Raw genomic sequence first — 19,654 nt, 5'->3', positions numbered from 1 at the left:
TTTTAACTGCAAGATAACTGCAATTTTGTCCGCTTCTTTATTAATAAAATATAACAATATTCAGTGTTTAGAGGAGTCCTGACAACTTTTGGACCTTAGTAAAATATAGCAATATTAGGTGTTTAGTGAGGTGCCTAGAGCCTTTTGTCCTGGTGCTACTGCACATGCTGCACCATTTAAAGCATGACCCCATTTCCTGTTAGATAACTGCACTTTTCACTGTCTTGTTTAGTAGTAAAATTTAGCAATAATCTGAGTTTAGTGGGGTCCCTAGAGCTTTTGGTCCCAGTGCCACTGCACCTGCTGCACTCTTGAAATGATTACCCTAGTGCTTGCTGGATACCTGCCCTTATGACTGCCTGTTTAGTTGTAAAATATAGCAATATTAGGTGTTTAGAGGAGTTATTTTGGGCCTATGCCAGTGCACCTGCTGCACTATTCAAATATTGACCCTGTTGCCGTCAATCTAACTGCACTTTTGACTGCCTGTTTAGTAGTAAAATATAGCAATATTTGGTATTTAGTGGAGTTATGACAACTTTTGGGCCCTGTGCCACTGCCACTGCACCTGCTGCACCATTCAAATCATGACCCTTTTTGTCTGCAAGGTAACTACGCTGGTGACTGCCTGTTTAGTTTGACATTTTAGCAATACCCTGGGTTCATTGAGGTCCCCAGAGCTTTTGGCCCTGATGCCACTGCACCTGCTGCACCATTCAAATCAAGTCCCTTTTACCTTCAAGGTAACTGCAATTGTGACTGCCTGTTTAAGTAGTTAATATATCAGTACTTTGTGTTTAGAGGAGTTCCGACAATTTTTGGGTCCAGTGCTACTGCACCCGCTACACCATTCAAATCATGACCCTGTTGTCTGCACTTGTGGCTGCCTGTTTAGTAGTACAATATAGCATAGCTCTTGTATATTAACTTTGTTTTTAACGTGCAAAGTTTATTACAACATTTAGAATTTGATCATAATGGCCAAATAGATTCATTTGAAAAAAAACAATCCACTAATGCCTACAAAGTGCAAAGAAAGCAAGCATTCCAGCATATTGTTAGAAGCTGTCCGCCAGTTCCACGGGAAGAGGTCTTATCTTTACAGTGAATGGGGCTTAAACTGGGGAACAGCTTTAGTAGAAGTATCGTAAATGCATGCAGCCAGGTGGTAACTGATAAGAGCCCCCTTATAAGATATATTAAATACTGGAAGCAAAACCTAAAAAGAGGCATGTTGCACAGATGCAAGGCACAAATCATGTGCATATGTCACACTTTTTCCCCTGCTTTTTGATGATACCTTTTAACACATCTACATGCCATTTGTGCTGTGACATTTTACTCACACCAAGAAAAAAGGCATTTTTCTACAGTGTTTAAAGGAAAATACGTATTTTAGACAATGTTGTAAGTTCTAGTATTGTTCAGATAAGACTTTGGGTAAGCTTTATGAACCGGCGGACTTGACTCCACCAAAAATGTTGTACCAAACGTGGGCTCATAAGAGCTATGCTCAAACCCATCTGCACTGATAATGCCGCATGGTGGATAGGCGTGCATGAGAGGCAACAAGTTCAGATGGCAGGAGGTTGGTGTGTAGCATCAGGGCACCGAGTACCATGTGATGCAGTGCACAACACAAATAAAGGCTCCTACCATAACTCCTCCATTGTTTATTTGCTGTACCCATTAACAGATGGAAAGAAAGCGTTGTACTCAAAGCCACAGCAATGGTTGCCTTTACGAGAGAGTCTATTTTTTCATAATTCCTGATGGCAAGCTGCAAATGATGGCATGGAGTAAGGTGGTGTACTATCTTATTTTTCATTCCATTGCCGAAAAGCTCAAGAACTTAACAAACATGATAAGACTGTGTTGTTCAAAACTCATTGAGCATTGCAGGACGATTGTCACAACCTCATTGAAGGTAGAAAACCCAAAATGCTGCTGCCAGACTTCTCACTGACCTGAAAGCAAGGGAGGGTGAAATTAATAACCCAATTGCCTCCACTGGTTCCATTAGAGTCAAAGTGATTCTCTGCTCCACCTAAAAGTGTGTAAAATAGGCATACCTGCCTATATGACACCCCCTTCCTCTGGCACACCAGTAAATTAGGCTGTTCGCTTAAGCTTTGTAATAGTGTGCTCCACATATGTTTGACTGGAGCGATTGTGGGTAATTCTTTACATAAAGATTGTGGGCCCAATTCACAAAGTTCCAAAATTACGGGCGAGATCTCTGCCTACACTTTGACATAATTTTCTGTATTCAGAGAAGGAAGACTGGGAGTCTGTGCTAGGCACAGGTTTCCAGTTGGACTTTGGGAATGTCATGTGCCATTCTCATCAGGATCCTATTCCTGCTATGCAGACTTCTCCATAGCAAAGTACTGCACTTATTGCAGAAGTCTTCATAGCCATAAATTGACTATCATGACTGATAATTAATTTAAGAGCTTCTTTAACACATGGCGCGGATAACACTACTTACATAGCTTTCACCACTACTATAGCCACCCATTGATAAGTGATCTGTATTATTTTGTGATCAAAGTTGTTAGTGAAGCAAATGGCAAAGTGGTGCAATTTACAAGATATTTGCCTATTATGTGGCTCAGTTCAAGTGAAAACCCAATAATCACAGTAAAATATTCATGCCATTTACAGTGTTTCAACAGGTTACACTGAAGCATACGTTTGCCCACTAATTAGGATCCAGATTATTTAGTTATGTTTTGTTTATTTTCTGTTCTCTTAATAGAATTGATTTGCACTTATGATGCAATTACTTGGTCTGTAAAAGCGCAGGAATCCTTGGTTCCCTCTTGGTGTTAGTAGAATGGGTCCTGTGGCCCTCTGAACAGCAACGAGCAATGGAGTGAAACACGTCAAGGGAATAATAGTGCTTGGAGGTGTGTAAACCTTTTCACATTCTTTCCACATATTTGTTTACAATGGTTACTTGGATGTATAAATCCCAGCACATGCACCTCATTGTAGATATGGTTTCTCATGGTATCCTTTAACATTAAGCCATTCTCTTTTTTGTAGGCCTCGGAACCATGGGCAGAGGAATTGCTGTAAGCCTGGCGAAGGCTCAAATTCGAGTAATTGCCGTTGAACAAGATGAACAACTGCTTGAGAAGGGAAGCAAAGCTGTGACAGCCATCCTGGAGCGTGAGAATTTGAAAAAGCAACACCTTGGGCTTGGAGACAAGTCGAGTAGCTTTGGCTCTGTTACATTCACATTGGACTTTAATACACTGAAAAATGCAGACTTAGTTATTGAAGCAGTGTATGAGAACATGGCATTGAAGAAAGAAATATTCCGACGGTTGTCATCAATTTGTAAGCCAGAGGCATTCTTATGTACGAATACCTCAGGCTTAAATATTGATGAAATTGCCGCTGCCACGGACAGACCCCATCTTGTAATTGGCACACACTTTTTCTCCCCAGCACACATGATGAAACTGTTAGAAGTTGTACGTGGCTATCATTCATCTCCCACTATCATTTCCACAGTCGTGAACCTATCCAAAGCTTTAGGCAAAGTAGCAGTAGTTGTTGGGAATTGCCCATTATTTGTAGGTAATCGATTAATGGTACCATACATTGAACAGTCGGGTTTCCTCTTGGAAAATGGTTGTTCTCCAGAGGAAGTTGATCAAGTGCTCGAAGAATTTGGCTTCGCTATGGGTCCCTTTAGGATGACCGATCTAGCAGGCCTTGATGTAGGCTGGAGGTCTCGTATGGAGCGTGGTCTGACTGGACCAAAGTTAGTGACTGGAGCACCGGTCCGTCAGCGTGAAGGAAAAAGGTACAGCCCTCTACCCGATATGTTATGTGAGAAAGGAAGGTTTGGACAGAAAACGGGGCGAGGCTGGTACCAGTATGAAACAGTAGGTGGCAGGAATGCAGTGCCGGATCCATGGGTTCACAATTTTTTACATGAATACAGAAGAGCTCATGCAATCAAGCAAAATAATGTGAGCCAAGGTGAAATTTTGGAATGGTGTCTATACCCTCTCATCAATGAGGGCTTTAATGTGTTAGAGGATGAAATAGCTTCAGGGCCCGAAGACATTGATGTGATTTACAACAATGGTTATGGGTGGCCCAGGCACATGGGTGGTCCCATGTTCTATGCTTCAATGATTGGTTTGCCCAGAGTACTCGCCAAACTGGAAAAATTGTATGAAAACAACCCTGACATCCCTAGCTTGAAGCCAAGTAGGTTATTGAAGGAACTTGTAAAAAAAGGAAGTCCTCCGGTGAAAGAATGGAGATCACAACTTGGGCATCAGAACAGCAGGCTGTGAGTTTTCAAAATGCTTATACTGTAAGAATGCTCACCTGGTGTTATCCTAAATCAAAATATTATATTTCTGTCAACATTAATTAATTCTTCTACCACAATATTCTTGTCGTCCTATTGATTTCTATAAAGCACCGTAGGCATATGATGATTATGATTTATAATTGAGGAAGGCAAATGTAAATATATTGTAAATATTAAGGAATAATCCTTTTGAAGTTTGTTGTGGCCTCTAATCCTTTACTTTAACAAGAAGTATCCTGTAGACTTGACTTGCATTTGTTGCCATTCATTGATGGACATCGGATGAGTTATCACCAATCATCGTAAGTGACTTAAAGTTAAAGCTGCTTTTTTATGATGTGAACTCATTAATGTATTCGTCAAAATTTCTCCACATTACATTTGGCTGTAGTTCCTCTAAGCAGATAAATGAAAACGAATATACGTGACCTGCTCCCAGTCTCTGGAAATAATCATATATTATATTAGAGTATATTTGCTATTAAGAGCAGACTGACATCTGTTTGTGCAAACTATCGTGGTGAAGAATAAAGACCTGCTCCTGACTTTTTTACTCTTTAACACATTTTGTGTAAACAATACTCAAAAGATTCATTGAATGTATGCAGAAAGTAACATATGTACTTTTGATATGCAACTGGTGGTAATGTCCTATTGTGTGATGTTTAACAAGAAGGTCTACGGAGTTTGCAAACTATAATCAAGCATATATTTTAAAAGAAAATAGAATTTTGAAGAAACTTAGAAGCAAAAAAATTTGAAATTACCAGAAAAAATATAAATAAAAAACATTTTTTCAAGTCCACTGCTGTGACACAACCATCTTCATGACTTGGATTGAATAGAAACGCACCTGTTCATAAAGTTTTCCATAAGACTTCCATTACCGACCTTAAAATGATGGCAAGCTGAGCAGACTCTGTCAGGATTCAAACCTATGATTTCAGGTCACTGCAATGTTAGCAGCGAGAGAGTAACTGATTGAGCCATCTTCAGACAAGTACGGAATGAGTGTTAAGCTTATAAAACACTCTGTAACCTTCATGTGTCCTGACCCTCAAAGCAGTTCTTCCAAAAGGGGTATAGAGAGGTTAGATTGAAAACAAGCGAGTCATCAGTTACTTGCAAAACACTAGGGATGTATTACAGAGAAAGGGTGCATTGTATCACTGTGTGCCATGGCAAAACCATTAACTTGGTGCTGTGGGCACAAACTGGGACAGAGAGCCCTATCACAGTAAATATGTTGTCAGTCGAGCAGTGAACTCACACCTCCTTTGTGAACAGCACTTTAGTTAAAAGATTTCAGCCAGTCTGCATTTCAAAACCGCAGGTGGAGATACAACCTCACTTTCAAAGGGGAACAAGGAACCCCTGCAGGTATGTGCAGTGAGTCACTGACCCCACCTGCAGGGGTGCCTAGTGGGTTCCTGATCCCCTTGATCTATGTTCCTCCTACAATGGAGAACTTATCAGGGTGCACTGATACTGTTAGACATGGTCTACACTGCAGGGTCACCCCCAAGCGTTTTGCCTTCATCCCTTCTGTTTTCAGAACTCGTTTTTGTTGGCTCTCAAGTTTGTTTTTCACTATTGTATGGCCTACCTCTCCCATGGGATACCATTGGGTTACCTTATTACATTTAATAAGTGATAAATGTTTGGTGGGAGCAGGTAAGAATGTCATGTTTGCTGTCTGAGGAATAATAATTTTAAACCCTGTTTAATGGAGAAGTTGGGTTATAAAGTCAAAGTTCTGAAAATACCACTTTTACAAAGCAAAAAAAGATGGAGTTAGGCCCAGATCTCTGTACTGTCGTGACTGTACATTGTTCTGCATTCTGTCCAGCAATTGTTCTTTTTACTTTTACAAAGTTGGCATTTGTTTTCCATAAACATTTGGAGCCTATCTTGTTCCTACGTCTCATGACTAGGTCTAGTTGTCAGTTGGTCTTTGTGTATTCCTTCCAGACATCTCACAATAGAGAGTGTGGCTATTGGCAGGATGGGATATCCTGACTTGAGGAGGGGGGCAGAGCTGTCACCTGTCACACATGCACTTCAGAGACACTGCCTCTGCTCACACATAAAGGACCTAACACTAGCCTAGTGTGCCTGCAGACAGACTGGAACCAAGACAGGGATGCAGGACCGTTCTGTAGGGGTAAGACTCCAAATGTTTCTTCGACTTCAATGTAGGCACCAGCTATGAAAATGGCACTCTCAGACACACACTCCAGATAACTTCTGGATCTATGGAAGACTTAAAAGAATGACTGCAATGCTACCCTGCTGCTGAAAGGCATGCTGTGCTGCCCTTCTGCAAGAAGGACTGCCATGCTGCCTGAGGAAGGGGAACCGGCCCTACACCTTAACCCCAGAACCCCCAGAGCGACTCCAAGGTCTAATTGGCTGGCCTCCTCTCATGATCTGCAGGGACATATCAAGCTCCAACAACCTTGAACGGTACACCTGGATTCTGCCTGCAGTGAGTCCTGACCCGTCAAGTGTTGCCCCCCTCAGCAAGTCCTGGTCCCTTGGAAGAGGGGCTAAAGGTGTTGTATCAGCCTATCTGTGGTCAAAACTGACACGCCATGATGCAACTTGATGGAGGAAGTTGCAGCTCCTCATCGGAATCAATGCAGCACAACACGACTTGACGCATGAACTTGCTTCGCAGCCCTTGCAGCTCCTCATCATAGCCTACGCAGCACAACACAACTCGATGCAGCCCTTGCATTTCTCATTGCAATTGATATCGCGTGACACAACTCGTTGCAGAACTCTGAATCGCAGCTCTCCAGTGAAAGCAACTCAGTGTGACACAGCACCCCTCATCAGGGCCATAAGGTGCAATTCTCAGCGGGGCTAAACGGGTCCCTTGTATCCGGCCAGCGATTTACCGTGGTTGGCCTAAATTTGTTACTATGTCCTGGTCCAGTGCAACCAGATGACCCGAGTTGGCACTTTCTGTTTTAGGCACTATTTTTACCTAAATCTTTAAGATTGCTTATCACTGGTTCTACTGATTAAATTGTTGTTGTTTTGGTGTCAAATAATTTATTGCATCTTACTCTTATTTTCTAAATAGGTGTGGGATTTTCCTTGTGCTGTGTTATGACTTTATTACTGTTTGAGTGCTACATAAATACCTTACACATTACCTCTAAGTTAAGCCTGACTGCTTTTGTACCAGGGGATTAGGCACAGGTTAATTTAGTGACGTTTTGTGGTTCAGCCTGATAAGGATTGTGGCTATTGCTTGAAGGGTTTCACCTCCCTCAACTAAGAACCCAGTTTCTCAAACCCACCTAATATGTGGTGGAAAATCAGTGCACCTCTTGAAAGCTTCCTTGACCCTACATCTGTAATATGATGTGGATGCACAGCCAAATAGTTCTCTCATTTTCATAGAAATGAAACCCCACCCCTTGGGGTCATGCTGAGCCCCATGTTGCACCGAATCCCTGACAGAATATTGACCGTCAAAATATCGACTTTCAAAAATATCGAGGTCAAAATATAGAATGACAGAATATCGACTTGCTATCTAAAAACAGGTAAGTACAAAAATATCGACTCCAAAATATCGATAGGAAAAAATATAGACTGTCAAAATATCGATTTTTTTAAATATCTTAAAAGTAATTTTAAAGTAATATATTAATAAATATAATTATTTTAAACATACTTAAAATACTTAAATAAACTTAAAATTAATAAATAATTAATGTAACTTTAATTAAAGATTTTTTTTTAAACATATATATATATATATATATATATATACATATATATATATTGAATCCCAATTGCTTTTAGCATTGCCAAAGCACACGACATTGCTCCGACCATCCGGTCCTTCTTTTCATGCATGCCTTTCCGCTTCACCTGCTTTGTGATCTGCCTGACGCGTTTCGGGGTCGGAACCCCGTCTTCAGAGGCTGCAATAATGGCACTCGGGAAACGCTTTGCTTTGTTTCTGACTCATTTTATTAAACAAGCCCCCCAGTGGGCGTTGGCTGAGTGCCTCGTCATCTGGTATGATGCTGGGACTTGTAGTCCGCAAAGCGCAAATTGTTTGTCTCTTGTAGTAAGTCCGAGTGCTCATTAAAAAATGTGTATGCTCGTCATAAAATACCTTCGTAGGTGGTGTCACATTAAAGCATGCTGCATCAGTTGAGAAGCGCATGCTTGAATGTGACACGATCCACTTAGGAATTTTAATGAAAAGCATAATTTTAGAAATGAGCACACGGACTTACTCAAAGGAATATTAATTATCGTTTCAGAGACTACAAGTCCCAGCAAGTATCAGTGTGACGATGCACTCAGCATACGCCCACTGTGGGGCTTGGTGATTAAAAAACAACCGGAAATGCTAACTGAAACGATCCCTGTGTGTCATCTTGTGCAGCCTCTGAAGACGGGGTTCCGACCCCGAAACGCGTCAGGCGACCGAAAAACTGTGAAGCAGAAAGGCATGCATCTTAATAAAGGCTGGATGGCAAGAGAACTGTTGAGTGCTTTGGTGAATGCTAAGGGCATTTGCGTTTTGATACTTTACACGGCGGCCCGGCCGTGACCAAAGGCACCATCGCCTGCTGGGAGAGAAGTGACATCCAGCAGCACGAAGCCCGAGTCAGATACCCTTCGTGACTCGAGGGCACAGCGCTCTTTAAGAAATGAAGCATGCTTGAATGTGACACGATCCACTTAGGAATTTTAATGAAAAGCATAATTTTAGAAATGAGCACACGGACTTACTCAAAGGAATATTAATTATCGTTTCAGAGACTACAAGTCCCAGCAAGTATCAGTGTGACGATGCACTCAGCATACGCCCACTGTGGGGCTTGGTGATTAAAAAACAACCGGAAATGCTAACTGAAACGATCCCTGTGTGTCATCTTGTGCAGCCTCTGAAGACGGGGTTCCGACCCGAAACGCGTCAGGCGACCGACAAACTGTGAAGCAGAAAGGCATGCATCTTAATAAAGGCTGGATGGCAAGAGAACTGTTGAGTGCTTTGGTGAATGCTAAGGGCATTTGCGTTTTGACATATATATATATATATATATATATATATATATATATATATATATATATATTACCTACTGGCGGTCGCCAGTAGGTATATATAGTTAGGATTTTTTCTCTATGGGATTTTTGAAAATTCTATGTCTAATAACTTTGGCGTTTGTGGACGGAATTGGCTGAAATTTTCAGGAAAATGGCACATTTTGTTTCTGAGCAGCCCTTGAAAATTTGGGGGGGGTTCGTGAAGGGGGGGCCGAGAAAAAAGGGGGGTCCCAAAACGTGTTTTTAACATTGAGTTTTCCATAGGGCGGTTGGCCTCACTTTTAGCCCGAACGGCTGAATGGATTTGCACGAAACTTGGCAAAATTGTAGGGACTGGTAGCCCGATGTGCCTTTTGTAGGTCTCAATATATGTGCTTCAGTGGATTTTGAGAAATTAACGTTCAAAAAAAGATATATATCTGTAACAGCGGACCGGGCAGCGCTCCAGTTCGCGTACTTTTCGCGCAACGGAGCTTTGTGAAGCGAAGCTGATTGGTTCTCCGGCGTCTGTAAACATTCCAAACAGTCCATAGCGGCCGCCATCTTGTCTCTCGGTAGGATCGAGAGACAAGAGGAGGCCAAAGCGAAGGGGCAAATGACCATAAGGGGGCATAGTAGATCCTCGCTGACCCCCTAGGTTTGATGTGGAGGTTTTAAAAGGGCCCCGCGGGGCAAAAAAAAATAATAATAATAATAATCGAACGGCTGAATGGATTTGCACGAAACTTGGTAAAATATTAGGGACTGGTAGCCCGATGTGCCTTTGCTAGGTCTCAATATATGTGCTCCAGTGGATTTTGAGAAATTAACGTTCAAAAAAAGATATATATCTGTAACAGCGCTCCGCTTCGCGTAACGGAGGTTTGCGAAGCTGATTGGTTCTCCGGCGTTTGTAAACATTGCAAACAGTCCGTAGCGGCCGCCATCTTGTCTCTCGGTAGGATCGAGAGACAAGAGGAGGCCAAAGCGAAGGGGCAAATGACCATAAGGGGGCATAGTAGATCCTCCTTGACCTCTTAGGTTTGATGTGGAGGTTTTAAAAGGGCCCCGCGAGGCAAAAAAAAAAAAATAATAATAATCGAACGGCTGAATGGATTTGCACGAAACTTGGCAAAATTGTAGGGACTGGTAGTCCGATGTTCCTTTGCTAGGTCTCAATATATGTGCTCCAGTGGATTTTGAGAAATTAACGTTCAAAAAAAGATATATATCTGTAACAGCGCTCCGCTTCGCGGAGATAAAATTATATCTGTATTACCTAGCTGTTGCTAACACCAGTTAGCGACGGCTAGTAGGAGATAGCGACCATCTTGGGCCCCACTTTGCATGTGAGTGATATTTATCACTAATGACATGCAAAGTGGGCATGCCAAGATGTTAGCGACTGGAAACAGTCGCTAACATCGCTATCTCCTATTATCAACTTTTGGAAATATTCGCGATAAGCGCGAATATCTCCAAAAGCTAGCACCTGCCCTGAGCAGTTCTAAGGCATGTTATCCAATGGGAGGTGGATAACATGGCTAAGAGCATTAGCTCGGTAATGCATGAATATCGCTGAGTTTTCAGCGATATTAATGCATTGCGGTCGTTTTTTATCGTATTTGCGATAAACCTTGATAATAGCAAGGTTTATCTGCGATAATTTCTGACGATGCTTAGCGGTAAAAAAATCGTTGCTAAGCATCGTTAGGGATAAATATCGCTTAACTTTGGTAATATGCCCCAACGTCTGTTAACGTTCGATTCGAAGGAAATCAGGAAGTGTTGAAAAACATTGTCTGCGCCATCTTGCCTTTTTTCAAATGCCACACTTTTGTCGTGCACGGCAGTCATTTTAGATGCCTTGACCAGACCCACTCTGTGCACGCTGTCGATCCTTAGCATGACTCCCCACCCTCGCAAGCATCTCCCCCAGGCAGTGGTCACCCCCGCTCTCTGTCTTATGCATGGGTAATAAACCACCCCCCATCTGCGCTGCTCTTCCCTGAGAATCACACCCTGTGCCCGCCCGACACCTCCCTTTCGCCCTATTCACTACCGCACCCTCTGACACTCCTTTTCCTCTGTGTCCGATTGTCCAGGCCGGTCCTAGGGTATCAGCTAGCCCTGCAGATGTAGTTTATGGCCCCAGCTGTAAAGAATCACCCCTCTTCAAAGGAGTTATAGTAGATCAAGGCCCACACTCGATGAGATCCGTCACAGCAGACGCGTTCCTATTATCTGAAAACCATCCTGTATTGTGATTGGGGAGGGGACCGAGCCTGAAGCGGAAGATTCCAGGGATGACTCTTTGTACATCAAAGTTTTTACAATTATGTGTCACATTAAAAATATATAGCACTCCAACAAAGTAGTAAGATTATAAAACTTTAATAACTTATAAATATATACAAGAAAACAAAAACAGTAATAACATATAAACATTTTTAGGGAAAAACAACGAAGTAGCGGTCGGCTGTGCCAATAGTCCCAACGCAGCACAACGTCCAGATTTCTGGCGTGGGGCGTCGCGGGGGGTGGGTCATCAGTAGCAAACTGTTGTGCGAATAGTTCCAAGGCAGCAGAACGATGGCACCAAGGTGATGTCCAGTAAGTTGCCGCACTGGTTTTGGTATCCTACAATGCTGCTCCGAATAACGGCGTGGGGCGCCCCGGGGGAGGCGGCGTGAACGGGCCTCTCCAGGTGGAGTCTTGTCTGTTGTAGTGGGGCGCCCCTTTACCGTTTCAGTTGCCATTCCGTCCGTTTTTGGTCCACTGTGTCAAAAGCCGCAATTCAGCTGAGTTGCACCCACTCTTGCGGTGCAGCGATAGGCGGCTGTCACAGGACTCTCAAAATGGCGGCAGGCTCTTTCCTTTTTGGGCCTGGTCCACTGAAATGGCCCTGGGACACCTTGGAAATCGGACGCTTGTCTGCTAGGTCTTGGACCCCATTCTCGAAAGCGTCCCCTCCGCCTTGAGGATTTATCAAAAGTTTTGGGGGCCCCCGACTTCTGTAGGCTTCTGGTGGGGAGCGGTTGCCATGATTGCTCGCGGAATGACCACGACGGAGCCACGAGATGGTGGTGCTCTCATGCTGAAGCCAGCTTCAGTCTGAAACATCCAGAAACAAGGTGGGGCTTTCATCGTTTGGGAAAAAAAAAAAGTTTTCATCCAATGAAAAGTGTTGTTTTTAGGTCATATGATCAAGCCTTCCATCATTAGGAAACCAAAAGTAAAATGAACCAATGAAAAGTTTTATAAACAAGTCACATGACCTGTTATGCGGCATAGGGTATAAAATGCGGAGAAAATACGTTGGCACGTGAGGCGGCGTCAGTAGCGGACCGATGTGCGAATAGGCCGAAGGCAATACAACGCGCCAAGATCCGGATGGCACCGAGGTGGTGTCCAGCAAGTTGCAGCACTGGTGTGGCCATCCTACAATGCTGAAAGTCGGCGTGGGGCGCCCCGTTGGCCTGTGAGTTTGCGTCAGTAGCGGACCGATGTGCGAATAGGCCTAAGGCAGCACAACGCGCCAAGATCCGGATGGCACCGAGGTGGTGTCTAGTAAGTTGCCGCACTGGTGTGGCCATCCTACAATGTTGAAAGTCGGCGTGGGGCGCCCCGTTGGCCTGTGAGATGGCGGCAGTAGCGGACCGATGTGCGAATGGGGCCAAAGGCAGCGCAACAATATTTTCGGAATAAAAGACACCACAAGGCGCTGAGATGCCAAGATCCGGATGGCACCGAGGTGGTGTCTAGCAAGTTGTGGCACTGGTGTGGCCATCCTACAATGGTAAAAGTCGGCGTGGGGCGCCCTGTTGGCCTGTGAGATGGTGTCAGTAGCGGACTGATGTGCAAATGGGGCCAAAGGCAGCGCAACAATATTTTCTGACTGACACCACAAGGCGCTGAGATGCCAAGATCCGGATGGCACCGAGGTGATGTCTAAGTTGCGGACCGATGTGCGAATGGGGTCAAAGGCAGCGCAACAATATTTTCTGTATGGAAGATACCACTAGGCGTGATCCGGATGGCACCGAGGTGATGTCTAGCAAGTTGCTGTACTGGTGTGGTCATCCTACAATGCTGAAAGTTGGCGTGGGGCGCCCCATTAGCCTGTGAGATGGCGTCAGTAGCGGACCGATGTGCGAATAGGCCGAAGGCAGCAGAACGCGCCACCGTGGTGGTTTCATAGTTGAGAGGCACTTCATCTGCAGTGGGGTGCCGAGATCCGGATGGCACCGAGGTGATGTCTAGCAAGTTGCTGTACTGGTGTGGTCATCCTACAATGCTGAAAGTCGGCGTGGGGCGCCCCATTAGCCTGTGAGATGGCGTCAGTAGCGGACCGATGTGCGAATGGGGCCAAAGGCAGCGCAACAATATTTTCTGAAGAGAAGACACCAAAAGGCGCTGAGATTCCAAGATCCGGATGGCACCGAGGTGGTGTCTAGCAAGCTATGCAGTTGAGTTGTGTGCGCACTTGCGGCGAATAGGTCGAAGGCAGCATAACAATGTTTTCTGAATAGAAGACACCACAAGGCGTTGAGATTCGGTTACCACCGAGGTGATGTCTAGCAAGTTGCCGCACTGGTGTGGCCATCCTACAATACTGCTCCGAATAACGGCGTGGGGTGCCCGAAGGGGGGGCGGGGGGGGAGGCGGCGTGAACGGGCCTTCCTAGGTGGAGGCTCGTCTGCTGTAGTGGGGCGCCCCTTTACCGTTTCAGTTGCCATTCAGCTGAGTTTCGGCTGCTCTTGATGCTACAGCGACAGGCGGCTGCAACAGGACTCTCAAAATGGCGGCCTGTTCTTTGGATTTGGGCCTGGTCCACTAAAATGGCCCTGGGACACCTTAGAACTCGGACGCTCGATTTTTTTTTTCCTTTCCTGTACATGCAAAAAAAGGTAAATGCCCGGTACGTTACACGCTTCATCTGCCACGATGAACTCTCCAGAGGAACCGAAAAAAATATAGTTATGGTAACTATACCATGCATCGTCATATGGAGAGGTGGCACCAATTAATTATAGTGCTGCATAAAAGAGAGATTTGGAGGAGAACCCCTGACCTGCTAGTACATTCATCAAAGAAGTGGCACTGACAGCATCAGAGGCAAGGGAAACGGTCCCAAATATTTAGAAGAACTTTTGAAAGATTAAAATGACATGTTTAGATTGTGGCAAATTAATTTCATGTGGACAGATGAGTGTTACTCTAATAAATACAGCATATGAACATCATCATAGTCGATGGTTGGTAGAGACATTTTGACTATATCCTGGACCTGCCCGTCCTCGCCCAAAATGGCGCCGGAATAAATGGGACTCGTAACTCCTTGTTGTGTACTGGTTGCAGAACCTTGAAATCACGAGATACGTATGCAGTTTTGAAGCACATGGCGGGCGGGGACGAGAATTGATTGAATATTTCGACATCCCTATTGATATTAAGTTCTGATGTGTTATTGATTACTGTACTATTGAAAGTTCGAATTAACGTCACCCATGGTACTTGCCCGCAAATGTATATCTAGATAATTTTATTGTAACTGGCCCTGTCGTATTTTAATTATAAAATGTACGTCCACCGATTCCGTAACTGTTAGACACCTTAGTTCTTGCAACCTAATGGCCCGCCCGTTACGTTCCTCTACAGTGTAAATGTCTACTCATCATATACGATTACAGTTTGCTCCGTGGCCGGCCCACGTGGTTATAGGCTCGTATTTGTATAATGAAATTTTCACAATAAAGGTTTTTAAAAGAAAACATGGTAGTAGTATATACATTGGTAAAGTTTTTAATAATAGTCACTGTTTTAGAATCATTAAAAGGCAAGTGAAATAAAGCAGACCAATTACATGAAGGGTAAAAGGTATAATACGAAGGAACGCAGTAAAGATAAATGGTCAAGGGCTGTTGTGTTTTCTATTCCTGCAACATAAAGTGATCGATAAGAATCTCATATTCAGGCGTATCGGCGACTAAGACAGCAGGTCGACCCTGTTTTGCTCAACGGCTCCGTCATGGGACGAAGAAACGCTCTTTTTCTCGAAAAAAGAATATATTTTACTTGCAGGACAGTTGTAAATTTTCCGGGAAAGTACATTAGCCTGGAACATTATAACATATATTTAAGAAAAAATAATGTTCGGAAGTAATAAAAAGCGTAATTTTTAGGTCATATGACCAAGCCTTTCATCATTAGAATAAGAAAAGTAAAATGAACCAATGAAAAGTTTTATTAACAAGTCACATGACTTGTTATGCTTACGTTACGCGCTGCGCGCCCCGGATGACTTCCGGATGCACTAACGCGGCGCGTCATATGACGCATTACGCGACAACGCAGGTCCAGAATATAGTCAAAATGTCTCCACCAACCAGCGGTCGGAGCACAACCCCTTTCAGCAGGCTAAATAGTTCTGTTAAATGACAACAGAAGGGACAGGCAACAAGAACCATCAGTCAAAGAGGGGAGGGCTAGTTCTTCTCTACCGGGTTACATTGGGGCGCTACCGGAACTGATCGAATTGGTAGTCTACAGTGTTTCTGGATGTTTCAGACTGAAGCTGGGGTTAGCATGAGAGCAGTACCATTTCGTAGCTCCGTCATGGCCATTCCGCAACCAATCATGGCAGCCGCTCTTTATCGTTATTTTGGGCGGGGTGGGTGGCGGAGCCGAGCTGTTTTGCAGCCATCATTGTGTGGAGGTTAGTTCATTTCACTAGTTTTGTATTTGTCATGAGGGGTTGTTCCTAATGTTTCTATCTTAGCGAGGTCAAAAAGAGATCCCGTTAGTGGCCTACTGATTTTGCTCGATTCCTTTTCTTTTTTTTGACACGATTTTTCGTTATCTGCAAAGACTAAACAGAGTATTGCGACTCTGTGTTTGTTTGTAAATAGAGAATGAACCAAAGAGAACCAATTCTAAAACAGTAAATACTTGGATAACAATCAATCAAATGGAGAGAGAAGCAGGCACGACGTATTACAACGGGGGCAAAGGCCTGCGTTAACTACCCTTAACTATGTGCAAAGAGAGAGTACTCCTAATAGAAATGAGGGGGGGGGGCACCATTCAAAGCAGATCAGTGTGCATAAACACGAAAATGTTTTCACTTACCACGTACTTGACATTCGACAGCTTATGATATTTGCTATTAAAAAACCATTGAAATTCACTGAAAAAACCATAGGTTATAGATCATATATATAGTTAGGAATTAGCATTTACAAAACCTTGAAAATTCACTGAAAAAACCATAGGTTATAGACCATATATAGTTAGGAATTAGCATTTAAAAAACCTTATTTTACTCACACAAAACCATTGAAATTCCATATATAGTTAGTTGCACTAACTATATATCGCGCACCCGCAATCCACTGCTGATGATGTCACATATTACATCATTCATGACATGGTCAGTGACATCACTGATGACATCACTGATGACATCTCAAATGACATTATTATTATTATTATTATTAGCGAATTTTATATAGCGCCCGGTTACCCTTGGGCATCCCCGCGCTGATCCAAAGGAAGACACTGCCACTGAAACACAAGAACTAGACAGTAAATAAATGGGTTTTTAAAAGCTTACGGAAGCGAAGAAGACTCGTTTCCGAGCGTAGGTACAAAGGCAGAGAATTCCATAACGTGGCCACATTCACAGAGAATCTTCTACCCCCAGTTCTTGCCTTCTTCACCCTCGCAACCTGCAGCAGGCATTGATGGTCTGAACGAAGGGAACGAGAGGCCTTATACGGCTGCACCATGTCCCCCAAAATAGGTGGACCTTTCCCCTGCAGGATTTTATGGGCCACACACAGTGACTTAAATTTCACCCTGTCTCTGACCGGGAGCCAGTGTAGCGCCTTCAAAGCAGGGCGGGCCGATTGACGCTTAGGAAGGCCCATCAAGAGCCTAGCGGCCGCGTTCTGAACCTGTTGCAGTTTGTTCAGGGTGGACTCTGGAGCACCCAAGAACAACGCGTTGCTAAAGTCCAGCCGCGAGATAATAAGCCCCTGAATGAGCAGCCTCCTAGAGGCCACTGGAAGGAGGGGTAAGATCTTCCGGGCTGATCGAAGCAGGCCAAAGCACACGCCAGCAGTCTTCTTAGCATGTGTTTTAAAGGAAAGGTCCTGCTCGAGCCATACCCCCAGGCTCTTGATCTCCTGCTTGGGGATGGGTGCTGGACCCAGACAGATGGGCCAGCTGCTGGGAGAAAGAGATGACAAAGAATTCCCCAGCAGCATCAGTTCCGTTTTGGAGCCGTTAAGCTTGAGGGCTGAGCTGCACATCCACTTGAAGATCTTATCCAGGCACGTGTGCAGCCGGTCGGGATGGTAAGCCGACTGGGAAAGGCCTACCACCAACTGGGTATCATCAGCATAGCTGATTATCTTGATCCCCAGAGGCAGTACAACACTCTCCAGGGGGGCCATATAAACGTTGAAAAGGGTAGGGCTCAACGATGAGCCCTGTGGCACACCACACTGGAGAGGTAACGAAGATGATTTCTCGTGGCCTTCCCACACCTCAAACGACCGGCCTTCCAAAAAGGAAGCAAACCACTTAAGGGCCAACCCGGATACCCCCACCCCTGACAGCCGTTGGAGAAGCACTTGATGGTCTACAGTATCAAATGCAGCACTAAGGTCCAGGAGGATCACTGCCACCGATCCCCCTGAATCCAAAATGCTTCTCGCATTCTCCACGACTGCCAAAAGGGCGGTATCGGTCCCCTGACCAGGACGAAAACCTGTCTGGGAATCGCCCAAAAGGGAGTTGGCCTCCAAGAAGCCCGATAGGCGACTATTCACCAGTTTCTCCGCCACCTTACTGATGCCGGGGAGCAGGGATATAGGCCTGAAGTTGGAGAGATCTGCTGGGTCCAGATTAGGCTTCTTTAAAAGAGCCTTGACTACCGCTCCTTTCCAACCAGGGGGTACCACACCCTGGGAAAGAGACAGGTTTATGAGATCCGTCACTGGGCCACCGATGGTGTGGGCTACCTGCTTCAGGTATTTCATAGGAGCAGGATCTTTTGGAGAGCCACTTTTCATAGTTGACATAATTGTCACAACTTCCTCCACAGTGACAGGGCCAAAAGAGACCAACTCTGCTGTTCGCACCCTAGGCTGAGGGCTTGTAGTGCGACCAGAGAAAACATCCTCAGATGACTGGGGGAGAGATGCCAAGATGTTGTCAATTTTGGTTTTAAAAAAGGTGGCCAGCTCTGAACACTTCTCCCGAGGATCCTCATAATTGACCGGAGGTTCGGGAATTTTCAAGAGTTCTTTGATGACTCTGAACGATTCTTTCGAGGAGTTGGCCGCCATGCCTATTCTCTCCTCAAAGAAACCAGATTTTGCTACCCGAATAGCAGACTTGTAGGTGCTTAGAGCCGTCCGATAATTTTTGCGGTTCGTTTCGCTCCAGTCCTTCCTCCAGGTCCGCTCAAACCTCTTACAACCTTTCCTCAACGCCCTTAACTCAGAAGTATACCACGGCGCCGATCCCACTCTCTTCCCTCTAGTAAGTTGTTTCTTTTTGGGGAGGAGAGCGTCCAGCGAACTAGTGAGCCAGGAGTTTAACTTCTCATCTGCGACCAACGGATTGGACCCTAACGGGGGCCGCGATGCCTCCAGGTGAGCCGCCCAAATGTCCACTGGGAGTCTGGACCAAGCTCTTTCTACGGTGTATACTCTGGGGGCCGGCGCAGCTGGGATGTCAAACTGCCACCGTGCAGACACCATAAAATGATCTGTCCAGGGCAGAGCCAGCGCAGGACCTGACTTCAGGTTATCCGAGTTCGAAAATATGGGGTCTAAAAGGTGGCCCTTCACATGAGTAGCACCCGAATTAGCCAGGTTAATCCCGTAGGCTTTAAGATCGCCTAGCAGATCAATTCCCAGGATGTTAGAGGGATCCTCAAGGTGGATGCTAAAATCGCCAAGCGTAACAAAGTTACTTGTGGAGGAAGCGAGAAGTGCGATAGTTTCCAAAAGAGAGTTAGAGAAATTACCCATAGTTCCTGGTGGGCGATAGATCAACAGTCCCTTCAGAGATGAAGTAGGGGATATGCGAATAGAAAACTGACAGCTCTCACAGTCGCTCACCCCCCCATCCTGAGCCTTGCAAACGAGCGAGTCCCTATATAGGATGGCAATTCCTCCTCCCCTCCCCACAGGTCTATCAAGATGAAAAATTAGATAGCCTGGAGGGAGTGCTCTT

The 19,654-nt window shown here is 44.7% G+C and overlaps 1 protein-coding gene across 1 annotated transcript in view; it reads left to right on the top strand.

Moving 5' to 3' along the window:
• LOC144822681 (peroxisomal bifunctional enzyme-like) overlaps positions 1–4,887 on the top strand; it is a 499,488-nt gene extending 494,601 nt beyond the window's left edge. Inside the window, exon 7 of the mRNA XM_078680454.1 lies at positions 3,052–4,887. Within this exon, the coding sequence (XP_078536580.1) occupies positions 3,052–4,322 (1,271 nt within the window). The 3' untranslated portion in view covers positions 4,323–4,887. The remainder of the gene's footprint in view (positions 1–3,051) is intronic.
• The last annotated feature ends 14,767 nt before the right edge of the window (positions 4,888–19,654 follow it).

This window comes from Lissotriton helveticus, chromosome 3_1, assembly GCF_964261635.1.
Source record: "Lissotriton helveticus chromosome 3_1, aLisHel1.1, whole genome shotgun sequence".
Classification (NCBI taxonomy): Eukaryota; Metazoa; Chordata; class Amphibia; order Caudata; family Salamandridae; genus Lissotriton; species Lissotriton helveticus.
This window is presented reverse-complemented; position numbering and strand designations above follow the sequence as displayed.